We start from the raw sequence: 15,670 nt of genomic DNA, 5'->3' as shown, positions 1-15,670 counted from the left end.
TAATAAAATTTTATTCGGCTAAGAAAACTATTTAAAAAAATTGAAAAATTTTGAAACTAGCTTTTAATCAGTTAATAATTTAATAAAAAATTATTCATCACTTAATATTTGATTTTTAAAATATTTTTATTTTCATAACAAATTATAAATACTAACTAACTAATTTCAAATTAATTATTCAAACAACAGAAAAATGTAGAATCTTTGTGATATGGTCTAATTTAGGGTACTAATCATAATAGCAAAAGATGAAAAATATAAAATAAATTATAAAGACGCTTTACGAATCATGCATTGCCGTGAATGTTGGAGTTCAGGGTTTGAATTTCATATGAAGTTATCTTAGGTTGTACACTTCCGAAATATCAATTTGTTTTTTAGGCGATCCAACCGTACGGATCGTAAATTAAGTACTCATCGTAATTATATACCAAAAATCAAGCCAATAGGATTTTATTTGTTAAGACAATATAACAAAAATATTATGTTATTCTTAAATATAGACGTAGGGTTATTTTTATATAAAAAAATAAAATTATTTTTTAGGCGATCCAACCATACGGATCGTAAATTAAGTACTCATCGTAGTTATATACCAAAAATCAAGTCAATAGGATTTTATTTGTTGAGATATTATAACGAAAATATTATGTTATTCTTAAATATAGACGTATGGTTATTTTTTTACAAATAAATAAATTTGTTTTTTAGGCGATCCAACCGTACAGATCGTAAATTAAGTACTCATCGTAGTTATATACCAAAAATCAAGTCAATAGGATTTTATTTGTTGAGATATTATAGTGAAAATATTAGGTTATACTTAAATATGAACGTAGGGTTATTTTTAAAAAAAAAATTAAATAATTAATTTAAATGATCCAACCGTACAGATATGAATATAATTACTTAACTTATATTGGTCCTTAAAATCATTCATTTTGAACATTAGTTGAAAGAATATTATAATGAAAATTTATTTTTTATTTATCTTATTTTGTAAAATAAAGGTAGGTATATATAAGTCCCTTCAATTTTAACTTAATGTTGTGGCTGGTTTGATGGTTGAGCATTGTACTTGGTACTCAGGGTGTCGCGGGTTCAATTTTAACACATTTCCGACCGTCATTGGTCGGTTTTGAGACAATTCACGTGTATGACACGTCAACGGTGGGCCAGATTTATCAGATACAATCCAGGTGTATATGGACATGGAAACACATTTCCGACCGACAGATCGGTCGGTTATATAACTCATTTCGGACCGATACGTCATTTCCGACTCGGTTTAAAGGGACCGACGTGGTCAGTCAGTCGGTGGTCGGAAATGACCTCAAAACCGACCGATTTTGATTATTTCCGACCGATTTTGGCGTTCGGAAATGCCCGCTTTTCTTGTAGTGAGAGCCCCGTCCATGTTAATCTTTATAGTGCCATCATCAGGAGGACATGACCAAGTTGCTGCATCATCCTTTGCAGTAAAATTTACAGCAGAATTCAAAACTTCAGAGCTCCGAGCATTTTCCCACTGCTGTACTACCAGTTTAGCTGCCCTCATGACGCAGCGCAAAGGTGTGAGATCAACAAAAATCAACCCTTGAAAATACAAACGAATCCTGGAGAACAAATTCGATAAAGATATATTCATTTGGTACATGAGAAATCCATTAACACCTTGAATTCACGACAACAACTAAGATATCTTCATATTTTACCCAAAGAATCCATCAACACTTTAATCACATGAAAAGAGGAAACTCTTAACGAGTCTTTAAATGTCAATAAAAAATATATTATACAATATTGCATATAATATTAAAATTTCAATAAGCCCAATAAATTTGGCATTCGCTTCACCTAATTACTATGGTATTCAACTTTCATCTTACATACGATACTCCTTTGACAAATGCGTAACTCAACAAAGTAACTTAAAAAAAGCTATATTATTCTCGTCATGTCACGTGTGTACGACATGAGTATATAGGAAGAAATTATCCATGTTTTGATACTCAAATCACAAATGCTTAACCGATACTCAATTCTCAATTGGTACGCCGCCCGATAAAAAACACCGACCCTGGCAATACAGTTGAATTAATTGGAGACCTCATCAATTCTCGATTAGTACGCCGCCCGATAAAAAGCACCGACCCTGGCAATACAGCTGAATTAACTGGAGACTTCAAAGCATCGTCTACACTCTAGATTTTAAGGTAATTAACTTTCATTTTGTGAAACCCTAATTTTTGCAAATTTATGTGTGTGTTTACATTTCATTTCACATCTTGACGCTCTTATCTCAAAATTCGAAATAATTTGTTGAGCTTCTCATTTGTAATATGTCGAAGTTCTATGTTTCATTATTTTTATAAAAATGTTTGTGTAAAGTGGCGCCCGGGACCGGTGAACCACTCAGTTCCAAACTTTAATAGATGGTTTTTCCGAATTTTGACTTTTAGTTAAAAATTGGTAAAAATAATATTTTAAGATCTAATTGATTTGACGTGAAAAAAGCTAACTAAATCTGAATTTAGCCTCGGTTACTTTTGGTATAAATCGATAATCCCGGTTATTTGTAACTATGGTTTGTGTATACATGTGGGTGTATATGATCCTGAAGTTGTATATGTATACGTGTGTTGATGTTTTAATAAGATTTAGGGCTTGAATTAGGGATTTATTATAGGGGAAATTAATTCTAAAGTCTTTGAACTACAAGCACTTTTTTTCCTAGGTCCCTGAACTACAAGCACTTTTTGTCAATTCATAAGTAATTCAACTCTTGATTTTTTCTTACCTGGGTCCTTCCGTTAGATCTGGTTTGACGCCGTTAGTTTTTCTGGCGAACTTGGTCGGAAAAGCTCAAATCCGGCGAGCTCAATTTTCCGACGAGGCTAATTTGAACATTAAAAATCACGAAATTATATGAACATGCTCATAATCACACGATCTATCAATCTACATCATTATAATTCGAATAAAAGCTATTAAAATGAAAACTAATATTCAACTCAAAATTCGAAAATTACCAAACTAAATTTTGATGGTATAGATGGATAGAGGATTGGAAAACGAGCAATTTGATCACTCAAGCTTCAAATTTGGATACCGGAATCACCTTCAAAGTTTTCATTGATTCTCATGAACTTAAGAAGAACTAACGGCGTCAAACCAGATCTAACGGAAGGACCCAGGTAGGAAAAAATCAAGAGTTGAATTACTTATGAATTGACATTTATAGTTCAGGGACCTAGAAAAAAAAGTGCCTATAGTTCAGGGACTTTAGAATTAATTTTCCCTTTATTATATTTCTGAATTTTTGCTTTGTTATGATGTAGTATATGATTTGTTACACTGTTGTCTGGCATTGAAGTTCAAATTGATTTTCTCATTTCAACCGGCCTCGAAATTTTGCTCTGTTTTTGTTTCTACAGGTATAATTTTCCGTGAGCTCGACCTTTTTGGAACATAATGGCATGCTCAAAGTTTGTTTTGCCTGATGAGATGGTTACTGAAATATTTTATTGGCTTCCTGCTAAATCACTGATTAGGTGTAGCTCGGTCTGCAAGTCGTGGCGATCTATTATCTCAGACCCCGAATTCATGAAAACACACTCGTACTACAGACGTATTAGAGCGGACGAGGAAGCTTCAGTGTTGATGATTGGTGAACCAACGATTTTGAAAGACATTACTCGACTAGTCTGTCCCAGCTATAAATGTTATCTACTTAAGCCGCGCCTGTTCACAGTTATTGGTTCCTCTAATGGCATTATATGTCTGGCATGGGATACATACTGTTACCTCTGGAACCCAAAAACCAAGCAGTGCAAGGAACTTCCTAGATTCCCCCGTTATGCCAGGGCTTTGGAAGACGATGATCACGGTACTCTAGCATTTGCTTTTGATAGCATCTACGATGACTACAAGGTTGTCCGCTTTCTACACGAAAACATTTTTACTAGTGATGCACCAATTTTGCAGATATATTCAACAAATAGTGATTCCTGGAAAGAGATTCATTGTCATGACATCATTAGCATCTGTGACTTAACTTTTGAACTTGGTCCCGTGATAAATGGAGCGTTGTATGCAGGTGGTCACAGAGATATAGTTTCGTTTGATTTGCACAATGAGGTGTGTACGGTGGTCCCACTACCTTGTTCCGTGTCATATTACTCAAAGATTTTGGATTTTGAAGGTTCTGCAGGGGTCATCTTTGAATCCATTGGGGAAAGATCAGAAATATGTCTATGGACATTAGATCATATTGATGGCAAAATTTCTTGGACTAAGAAGTTAAATATTGAACTAGGTGAAATAATCTGGGTATATTCTTATTTGGGTGGTGGACTGTTTTCTGGAGTGAAAGAGTTTGTGTGTCCTGATGATGAACTCTTCGAGTTTGAGTGTCCTGAGGAACTCTTCTTGTATGACTACCGGAAGAAAGAGTACAAACATATTCCGATTCCAGTTGCGGGGCTGAAAACATTTTTTAAATACACAGAGACCGGTGCTTCAATCAAAGGTTCTGAACCGCTTATAATTACCAGGTTCGGTAATTTTCTATCCTCACAATAGTTGGATGCTTTGAAACTTATTGAGTGATGGGCGTATCTTGTTAGACACATAGCGAATTAACGTTGCAGATAAGTTCAGGAGTTTCGTTTCTGGTGTTTTTTACCTGCAATTCTCATATTCAAGGTAATTTAGTTGCTGGTTTACTTTAAGGTTTCGTTTGAACTATTTCCTAAATTCTGATTGCCCTGCTGATTGCTGAATATTGTTGATGTTGGGGTTGGCTGCTCTGTAATTGTATTATTATCACCTCAAACTTGAGTTAGATCCGAATATAATAAGTTCGGGGTTCGAAATAGTTGGATGCTTTAAAACTTATTGATGGGCGTATCTTGTTAGACACACAGGTGTTCTGTACCTGCACTTCTCATATGCAAGGCAGTTTAATTAATTGCTGGTTTTACTTTAAGGTTTTATTTAAACTATCTGACAATAAAGAAAAAGGTTTCGTTTTATGCTCTGAATCTGAATTCCGTTGGAGCTAGCTAGCTGGTTTGTGATTGTACTATTATCATCTAAAACTTGTGTGAGATTCGAGTATAATAAGTTCAGGGATGCGTAGCAATCTCAAACATCTCATGAAAATACATTCTGTGTGTGTAGTTCACATAGAAGAACTAGAAATAAAGTGTTTAGATCATCTGCATTTCTCACCCAAGTATATGTAAAGCTATTTTAAGCTACAAATAAAGTGTTTAAAACTGTGCTTTAACAAACACAAGTGCAAGTGTGTCTTGCGGTACTTCGAACTTCTCAAGTCCGGACAACATCTCTTCCACCGATCAAACATATTCGCTCTAGTTTCAATCAACTTTAGAATCAAACAAAACTCAGCACCCTCCTCATCAATTTGCGCCTAAAAATCAAATTTTAAAAATCAAATCTCCTAATTTGGATCCAAATCGGTCACAAAATTCAACGTTGATTGGGCTTCTTGAGTTTCCCGAACCCTCTACCTTTCTCCTCAGTTTTGTCACTGCCTTCCGATTAGATCTCAAAAATCACCGTCTCATTCCGCACCCAGGCAGCATAACACAAAAACTTTACTTTATGTTCTTCGTCTTATACTCCTTAAAAAAATGCTTTATCAGCATCAATCGCGTTATTATCAAAAGGTTTATCCTATTTCTTATAAAACTTATATGTAAACCAACATTCAATACTCGAACCATAATTCCTCGCTTCAACATCAACATAAATGTACCAATTTTTAAAACTTATATCAACCATCGATAACACGTACCTAATATTCGAGACACTCCTTTTAAACGTGATCCAAGGCTTTAAAAGCTCTTTACTCATCAGTGGCTCTACATTTCGAAATTACCTCTTGTTTATAATACGGAATATAACATTTATTTTCATGCTTTTCATAGTGACTTATAATTTTACTCTCTTTTGTCAAAATTACAACTTCTTTGAGTTCTCGGAAAATCAAAACCTTTAATCTCTCTCTCGAATTAATCAAAATACAATAATTTTCTATGTTTCAAAAAGATGTCTAAAGACCATTTTTCCCATGGAAAAAGACTACTCTTCTTTCTCAAAACATTGGTCACTAGCCACCTTTTCGATAAATTAAAACAAGAGTTAATTGCAAAATACACCCCTAAACTTCGGCCCAAACGCACTTTAGTCAGCATACTTTTATTAATTGCATTGTGCATCCCCCTGGTAATAATTAGCGCGCTTCAAAGTACACCTTTTCCGTCCAAAAATAACGAACCGTTAACAATTAAATGGCAAGTGCGGCAATTAAAATTAAAAAACATTAAACCCTCATTTAATTAAAAGAGATTAAGAGCTTTTAATCTAAATCTAATAAATCGCCGAAGAAGCTCAGGCTCCCACACCCAACAGATCTAGATCTCATAATCTTGCAGTTGAGTGGACTTTCATTCTCTATTATTGCTCTGAAATTATTTTTCTTCGAGCACACCAACTGTTTGTGTTTTTGCCGCTGAGAGAATTGAACGATTTTCCAAAATCTTGACTTCTGGGGTGTCCTTAAACCATCCGTTTCGCTAGTTTCTGTAAAATTAGGGCCAAAAGCCCGAGGCATGACCGACGATTTACTGCGGTTAAAACTGATATTTTTGGAGTTGTAGGGGGCTAAAGAGGAAGGGGGTCATTTTTTTTCTTGCCGGAGAGAAATGGGATTCTTGACTTTTTACTAGAGGTAAACGGAGGAGAAGGAGAAGAGGAGGAAGAAGAATTAAAGTTGACAGTAGTGTTTGAAAGAGGGAAAGAAGAAGAAACTGCTAGTTTTCCCAGTTTTTCTTGAAGGCAAAACATACATATACCACCAGCAGGACTATTCTCCGGCGATTTTGGGGGAGAAGAATGTTTAAACTTGAATTTCCTATTATGCCCCTGACTTAATCCCTGACAAGTAACGTTAAACACACTTAATCCCTGACACTTAACGGACTTGGACGGAAAAGGTGTACTTTGCAGCGCGCTAATTACCAGGGAGATGCACAGTGCAATTAATTAAAGTATGTTGATTGAAGTGCGTTTGTACCGAAGTTTAGGGGTGCATTTTGCAATTAACTCTTAAAATAATGTTTGGCAACATCTAATATGGCCATCAAATTAAATATGAAAATAGATTAGGTTCAGTTACCGCTTAGTATTTTCGAGATTTAATTAAACTGACGACAATACACCAGCTTTGCCTCAATCTTGATAAAAAAAAACACCTTGAAGAAGAAAACACATTTATGAGTAATGAGAAACAGGAAATTAACAGGTTCTGGGAATCTAGAAGCGATGATTGTGATCAGCTCCTTATTCTACTCTTAGGAAATAGATAATACAGGAACGTGAGCAACTCTGTAAAAGTCCTCTCCTTGGTTGCCATTTACTGTGCGGATTTTGTGTATGAAATCTGTATGCATACCGCCTAACCATAAGCTGTGAAGGGAAGTGAGAAATATGAGGCCTTCTGGAAGCTCCTCTAACATCGGACAACTAATAATCTCTAACTTGGTGAGAACGGACATGCTGCCTTCCTCTATATTCCATTTCACCAAGTTGGGGAGCTGCCACAGTTCAAGACTGGTGAGTTTCGGGAAACCCATGGACGAGCAGAACATCTCCTTCCCCACAAATGAGTTTACAGATAAATCAAGTTTACGCAGACTAGGAATCTTCTCCAGTACTGGCATTGGGTCATCTTCCAGGAGGGAAAACTGTAACGTCAAGGAAGTGATACGAATTGAAGATTCTGCAACATGATTATTGATAAGATTCCGCGGTTGGTTCTCAAATAATTGAGCCAACTTTTCAAGCCGGCCACTTATGCTTAATTTCTGAAGGATGGAACTATAATCCCAAAAAACCCCTCTCACATTCTCTACTGGTTGTTTATATAATTTAAGAGAAAGTCCCAAGTACCTGAGATTTGAAGATGATGACAGATTTTTCAAGGTCTCTTTCACATCACCATAGTCATCGTCTACTTCTAATGTCAGTCTCTGAAGATTGATTAGTTTCGGAAGATCCTTAGCCTCACACCACACAGTACTGAAGTTCTCCAATGTCTCTAACCTGCCCAATCCATCAAACCTTAGTTTTTGTTTCTTTGGAGGTCTACTCCTATCATAAATAGGAGGTAAATACAAATACCGCAAATGTCCCAGCTTGCCCAGAATATTTCTTGAAAGCCATGATGGAATAGATACAGTATTGAAAACATCTAATTTGAGAGTTTGGAGTAGCACCATGTTCTGTATAGATGGAATAAATGACAAGGAAACGCAACTTACACTAAGATATCTCAAGTAGACAAGGCTTCCTAATGCTCTCACAAAACTTCTGGGATAAAGTATACCATCTACTTGACCATATTCCATGGAAAACACTCTTAGAAACCTGAAATTGGCAACATGTGACCCCACTACTTTCGGCAAATCTGTGTGGAAACCATCACTGAACAGTAACATTGATCGATATTCTGTTGCTTGCATTTCTTGACAAAGTAGGATCCAATTTGTTTCCTCATATGTTCCTCATCATAAAAAACTACAAGTTGTCGAGTGTCAACCGACCTGAAATCTGCTGAAGGATTGAGATGAACATCATTTCCTTTTCGAAGATCAAGAACTTCAAAAAAATCTTCTGTTTTTGCTTGGGACAGAGATAGGTCTCTCATAAGGTCATGAAGAAAGGTATATTTTATCTTTGTATGCGAGTTTTCCATATCTTCAAATGTCACTTGAACCATACTCCTATGGACCAGTTCCCCCATATACGATTCAGCTACTTGCATCATTGTCTCTCCTTCCCTTTTATCAGTCGACAGTACCATCCCTTCTGCAATCCATAACTGATATAGAGTCTCTGCTTCTATCCGTTCATCTTCACCAAATTTACCCAAATACAGAAAACATGGCTTTAATTGTGGGGGTAAATCATTGTAACTCCAGACTAGAACATGAAATAATTCTCTTTGCTGATCTTCTCCCAATCCTTTTCCCTTCTCCAGGGACCATAAACTATCAGCATATACCTTCTCCCACTCCATTAGTGAAGGTTTTGTTACAAGAATTCCGCCTAAAATGACTATAGCTAGTGGAAGACCGGCACATTTTTTAACCATTTCTCTTCCCATTTTTTCCATCTCTGTAAAAATATCTTTGGAATCTGTAACACACAAAAACAAAGAATGACAAACGCATACATATAATGTACAGACAAATGCATATAGACTGTAATTAAGGGTTGACTGTCGAAGATATTTCACCCTCTTTTCTTAGTAAAAAATTACTTGTCGATAGGTTTTCAAACAGCTTTTGTAATTGCAAGTTTGAAATCATGAAACAAGTTATACTAGACTAAATCTGGAAATTCCAAGTCTACACTATTAACTTTACATATATCATCTGAAATATTGAAACAGATCTAGTATATTCTTGAACTTCATTCTTTGTAGTGGATGTGTACCTATATGTACTATAGTAGTATAGTGAATGAAACATAATAAATGCAAGTAAAGTTTCTACCTAGATGATATCCTCTGGGAAATGCTTTCAACTTAAGTAGCTCCCAACTCTGTTCTGCATCTAGGCATTCTGGTTGGTATATGAATCCTTCTCGATTTACATGCACAGCCACCTTCACATTACGGCTGGTAAGCATTAATTTGCTCACAGATGTTTCAGCTGTGAAAGCCGATTTCATAGAATCCCAAGCATCAGTAGTCCACATGTCATCGAGGACTATCAAGCATTTTTTCCTCTGCTGGATTTGTAGCAGATTCTCCACTAACTTTTCATCGTCCCAAGTAAGAATTTCCTCTTTCTTTTCATGGATGAGACATATCAGTATTCGCTGCAACACAAGTTTCTTTTGCCACTTCTGCGAAATGGAAACCCAGGCTAAACCAGCAAAGGTTGCTTTAATGGTTGGATGATTGTATATTTTTTGAGCCACAGTTGTCTTACCTAGACCTCACATTCCACAAATAGAGATAAGCGGGTAACAATCATCACTTTCATTCACCAAATGTCCCACCAGTCGATCAACGGCTCCATGAAATCCAACAAATATCTCTGGCTCCATGGTTGTGAAAGAGTAAAATCGCTTTAGCTGTCCAGGTGCTTCAGACAATGAAATTGATGATTCTGAATTTCTGATGTTGATTTAATATTATTATCACCAATGCGATCAGAGAGCAGAGACATCTTGCTTTGTATATCTTTGATCTTGATTGCTTGTTTCCTTCTGTTTCTTGCAGAGGATGAAGGTTTAACAATAAAGCTTTCTACAACATGTTCAGCATCATAAGCAAGTGCTCGTATGTCAGCAACCAAAGTCCGGACTTTGTGCTCAGTTATCCTTGAATCAGCATCCCGTAAAAATGTCTTCATCAACTGGAGCTTGGTTATCACTTGTTGAATTTTATCCTTGAGTAGTCCATGAAGAGCCACCGGTTCTTGAATCAATAAATCAGTAAGCCTTGCCACAACAATTGACACTACTGCTTCAGCCATTTGGAATTCTTTGCCTTCTTGGTCAGAACCAAACTCGTAGTTGACTCAATATAGACCACATATAAGTTTTTGAGCACCTTGGCAGGTTTATTCTTACCTTATCATCTCATTATGATTAACATGATCATTATTTAAAATTAATTTATTAATATATATAATTATTTTTAAAATTTTAAAAATTTTCCATAATTTTTGTAAATTTTAACATTCTGCCTGATTTTCGATTGATTTTTCAAATTTTGACCAATTAATCTTTGATTTAACCGAATTTTGTCAAATCAGCTTAAAAACCCATTCGATTATCGATTAATCGGCCGATTTTTAAAATTATTTAATTATTATGATTTGATAAAATTATGTATATATAGTTATGTATATAATAAATAACTATATGACAAAATCTTTGATATGTCAAAAATCTCATTTTATCAAATTTTCAATAATTTTTTGTGAGTGATAATTTAATTATATATATTTTTATATTTATATTTTAACAAATAACATAATAGTGTGTACAGACATCAACATAATATGACTTAAAATACAAATAAATATAAAACTGAAATTACTTTTATAATATAAATAATCTCAATTTAAAAAAGATGAACAAAGAGATATAAAAAAATATTGATAAAATAATTTAAAACAACCGTGCTTTTGCAGGGTTAGAAAGCTAGTTCCACTTAAAGTTTTACCCTCCTCGGACTTGAAGTTGAATTAGTATTATTTTGTCAACAGACCCCTCTAAGCGGGATATATAGCGAGCATGTTTGGTTTGATTTTACTGATAATTTCAAGTCTGACTTCTTAGAGCATCTTCAAGGGACTAACAGCATCTCCAGCAGAGTCCTAACATGTTCCCTAAATATATAATAAAATATTCATTTTTTAAGGGATTACTACATTTTATTGAGTGGGAACTCCAACAACATTCCCTATTTCTATTCCCTATTATTATTATAATATTATATTCAACTTGTAAGTAGGAGAGAGAAAGGAGGGAAAGAGGGGGGAAAAGAGAAAAGTGAATATTTTATTCTTCAAAATAGTATGAGGAATGGTTCCACAGTCCTTAAAAATGAGGAATGAAGTGGTCATCCTAACTTTTTAAGGGATGGCTAGGACTCTGCTGTAGTTGTGTTTTATGTTATATTCCTTGTATTAATAGCTTAGGACACCATATATGGAAGCTGCTGGAGATGCTCTAAAACCATTAGCTAAATTATCTACATGACATCTAGTTGGCATCTAGTGGCACTATTTAGATATTATGTAAAAAGTTAAGCACTCCAACCATTATCTCTTAGCAAAAAAGTTTAGATAACTAAAATTGGGGTAGCTACATTTGTAAAACCTCTAAATCTATTATGTATAATTTTAGATAATATAATTATACATAACACCATTGGAGTGAATCTAAGACCTGAGCATCTCCAAGGGACTAAAACCATAAGCTAAATTATCTACATGGCATCTATTTGGCATCTAGTGACACTATTTAGATATTATGTAAAAAGTTAAGCACTCCAACCATTACCTCTTAGCAAAAAAATATAGATAACTAAAATTGGAGTAGCTACATTTGTAAAACCTCTAAAGCTATTATTTATAATTTTAGATAATATAATTATAGATAACACCATTGGAGTGAATCTAGGACCTCTTAGCTATAATTTTAGATGATTATCCATATATCATATTATAACTAATAAATATGCATATACTACCCTTCGAGATGCTTAGTTATAATTTTAGATGATTATCTGTATATCATATTATAGCTAATAAATATGTACAAGGAGATGCTTGCTCTTATACTTCGTACTTTTCACATAATCCTGAAAAAAATACTCGCTCTTTTACCTGGATGTCCAGCTTCTACCCGAAAACATTATTACTGGTGATGTACCCAACAACCAAGCAGTACAAGGAAGTTCCTAGATTTTGTATTTTGAAGATTCTGCAGGGGTCATCTTCGAATCCATTGGGGAAAGATCAGAAATATGTCTATGGACGATAAATCATATTGATGGAAACATTTCTTGGAGTAAGAAGTTAAATATTGCTCTAGGTGAAATAATCTGGGTATATTCTAATTTGGGTGGTGGACTTTTTTCTCGAGTGAAAGAGATTTTGTGTCCTGATGAACTCTTCTTGTATGACTACATGAAGAAAGAGTACAAACATATTCCGGTTCCAGTGGTGGGGCTGATTTTTTTTTTAAAATTCACAGAGACCAGTGCTTCAATCAAAGGTTCTGAACCGCTTAGAATTAATAGGTTCGGTAATTTTCTATCCTCGCAATAGTTGGATGCTTTGAAACTTATTGATTGATGGGCTTATCTTGTTAGACACATAGCGAGTAACGTTCGGGATGAATTCAGGAGTTTCGTTTCGGGAGTTTTGTACCTGCAATCCTCATATGCAAGGTAGTTTAGTTGCTGGTTGTACTTTAAGTTTTCGTTTCAACTATACTCTGAATTCTAAATTGTCAGAGCAAGTCCAATGCTAGATGCTATATATCTATTGCTATTGCTATAATATAGCACCAAAAAGTGTTTTTTGGTGCTAAAATAAAACTTGCACTCCAATGCCAAGTTCTATAACTAGTTTCAAATTTAACCAACTCATTAATTTTTACCTAACTTGTATATAGAACAAACTCATTAACTTTTACCTAACTCATTAACTCATTAACTAGTTTCCAATTTCTAGCTCTTGATGATGTGGCAACATGGATGGATCCATCCTTGGTTTCAAATATAGAACCAAGGATGCATCTATGCATGGATGCATCCAAATATAGCACCCCTTTGGAGTTGAGTTTTTTTACTTTTGATGCTATAATATAGCAATAGAACCAAGTATAGCATTGCATTGGAGTTGCTCTCAAAGTTGGAGTTGGTTGCTCTGTAGTTCTGTTATTATCATCTTAAACTTGTGTGAGATCCGAGTATAATAAGTTCAGGGATGCGTGACAAGCTTAAACATCTCAGGAAAATACATTTCGTTTGTGTAGTTCATATAGAAGGATTACAAATAAATTGTTTAAATTATCTGCATTTTTCACCCAAATAAATGTCAACTACCATAAAAACAGAGTAGAGTTTGAGGTACAGTAATTTATCTATATATGCATCCCTTGAATTACAGATAAGGGATAACTATAATCCTTTTCAGTACATTGATAGTCCTACGATAAGTCGCTCTAAGCTAGTCGAAGAACAAATCATATAAGCGGAATTTAAAAAATAAATTGGTTCATTTGGTCTCTCAAGCACAATTTTATCTATTTTTACATCTTTGGTAGCCCGGGTTTCAAATTTACAATATTACGGTCAAATATTGTATTTATGTTTTAAAAAACCACATTGAAGAAGAAAACTCAATTATGAGTAACGAAAAATAGGAAATTAACAGGTTCTGGGATTCTATCAGCTCCTTATTCTAATTCTACATATTGCCAGGGAGTCCCATTGAAAATAGAAAAGAGAGGAACGTGAGCAACTTTGTAAAAGTCCTGTCCTTTTTTGCCATCTTCCGTTCGGAGTTTGTATATGAAATCTGTAGGCATATAGCGTAACGATAAATGCTGAAGGGAAGTGAGAAATGTCAGACCTTCTGGAAGCTCCTCTAACATCAAGCAACTAGTAATCGTTAAGTTGGTGAGAACAGACATGCTGCCTTCCTCTATATTCCATTTCACCAAGTTGGGGAGCTTGCGCAGTTCAAGAGTGGTGAGTTTCGGGAAACCCATGGACGAGCACACCATCGCCTTCCCCACATATGAGTCTACAGATAAATTGAGATTACGCAGCATAGGAATCTTCTCGAGTACCGGCATTGGGTCATCTACCAGGAGCGATAACCATAGCTTCAAGGAAGTGATACGAATTGAAGATTCTTCAACATGATTATTGATAATATTTCGCGGTTGGTTCTCAAATAATTGAGCCAATTCTGCAAGTCGACCACATATGCTTAATTTCTGAAGGATGGATTTATAATCCCAAAACAACTCTCTCACAGTCTCTCCTGGTTGATCGTAAAAATTAAGAGAAAGTCCCAAGTACCCGAGATTTGAAGATGATGGCAAGGACAGATTTTCCATGGTCTCTTTCCCATCATCACGAACACTGTATATTTCTAATGTTAGTTTCTGAAGATTGATTAGTTTCGGAAGATCGTCAACCTCACACCACAAATTACAGAAGTTCTCCAATGTCTCTAACTTGCCCAAACCATCAAACCTTAATTTTTGTGTCTTTGGAGGTGTCCAATCAGCACTAAGAGGTAAATACAAATGCCGCAAATGTCTCAGCTTGCCCAGAATGTTTCTTGAAAGCCATGATGGAATAGATATAGGTCTGAATAGATCTAATTTGAGAGTTTGAAGTAGCACCATGTTCTGTATAGATGGAATCATTGACAAGGAAACATTCCTTACACTAAGATATCTCAAGTACACAAGGCTTCCTAGTGCTCTCACAAAACTTCTAGGATAAAGTTTACCATCTACTTCAGCATTTTCCACGGAAAAAACTCTTAGGAACCTGAAATTGGCAACATGTGACCCCACTACTTTCGGCAAATCTGTGTATGCACCATCACCGAATAGTAACATTGATCGATATTGTTGTTGCTTGCATTTCTTGACAAAGTAGGATTTAATTTGTTTGCTTATATGTTCCTCATCATAATAAACGACAAGTTGTCGAGTGTCATCCGACCTGAAATCTGCCGAAGGATTAAGATGAAAATTATTTCCTTCTCGAAGATCAATAACTTCAGAAAAATCTTCTGCTTTTGCTTGGGAGAGAGATAGGTCTCTCATAAGGTCATGAAGTGAGGAAGATCTTATCTTTGTACGCGAGTTTTCCATATCTTGAAATGTCACTTGAACCATACTCCTATGGACCAGTTCCCCCATATACGATTCAGCTACTTGCATCATTGTCTCTCCTTCCCTTTTATCAGTCGACAGTACCATCCCTTCTGCAATCCATAACTGATATAGAGTCTCTATTTCTATCTGTTCATCTTCACCATATTTACCTAAATAACTGGTATTGGTTTCAAAACCCAACGACCTA

General features: G+C 35.2%; 4 protein-coding genes across 4 annotated transcripts; 1 reads left to right on the top strand and 3 right to left on the bottom strand.

The window, feature by feature from the left end:
- The first annotated feature begins 3,474 nt into the window (after nt 1-3,474).
- On the top strand, nt 3,475-4,584 carry LOC108213863 (F-box/kelch-repeat protein At3g06240-like). The gene has a single exon (XM_017385651.2). The coding sequence runs from the start codon at nt 3,475-3,477 to the stop codon at nt 4,582-4,584; it is 1,110 nt and encodes a 369-aa protein (XP_017241140.2).
- A 2,700-nt stretch (nt 4,585-7,284) lies between these two features.
- LOC108210960 (probable disease resistance RPP8-like protein 2) lies at nt 7,285-10,653 on the bottom strand. Its single transcript, XM_064089747.1, has 2 exons — nt 9,588-10,653; nt 7,285-9,228 (listed from the first exon to the last, which is right to left on the bottom strand). The coding sequence occupies exons 1-2, from the start codon at nt 9,790-9,792 to the stop codon at nt 8,483-8,485; spliced, it is 951 nt and encodes a 316-aa protein (XP_063945817.1). The 5' UTR covers nt 9,793-10,653; the 3' UTR covers nt 7,285-8,482.
- LOC135146800 (probable disease resistance protein RF9) lies at nt 7,383-8,438 on the bottom strand. The gene has a single exon (XM_064090167.1). The coding sequence runs from the start codon at nt 8,436-8,438 to the stop codon at nt 7,383-7,385; it is 1,056 nt and encodes a 351-aa protein (XP_063946237.1).
- A 3,366-nt stretch (nt 10,654-14,019) lies between the features above and the next one.
- Nucleotides 14,020-15,567, bottom strand: LOC108212827 (putative disease resistance protein At1g59780). Its single transcript, XM_017384540.1, has one exon. The coding sequence runs from the start codon at nt 15,565-15,567 to the stop codon at nt 14,020-14,022; it is 1,548 nt and encodes a 515-aa protein (XP_017240029.1).
- Between the last annotated feature and the right edge of the window lie 103 nt (nt 15,568-15,670).

The sequence above is a fragment of the Daucus carota genome, chromosome 3, assembly GCF_001625215.2.
Source record: "Daucus carota subsp. sativus chromosome 3, DH1 v3.0, whole genome shotgun sequence".
In the NCBI taxonomy this organism is placed as follows: domain Eukaryota; kingdom Viridiplantae; phylum Streptophyta; class Magnoliopsida; order Apiales; family Apiaceae; genus Daucus; species Daucus carota.
This window is presented reverse-complemented; position numbering and strand designations above follow the sequence as displayed.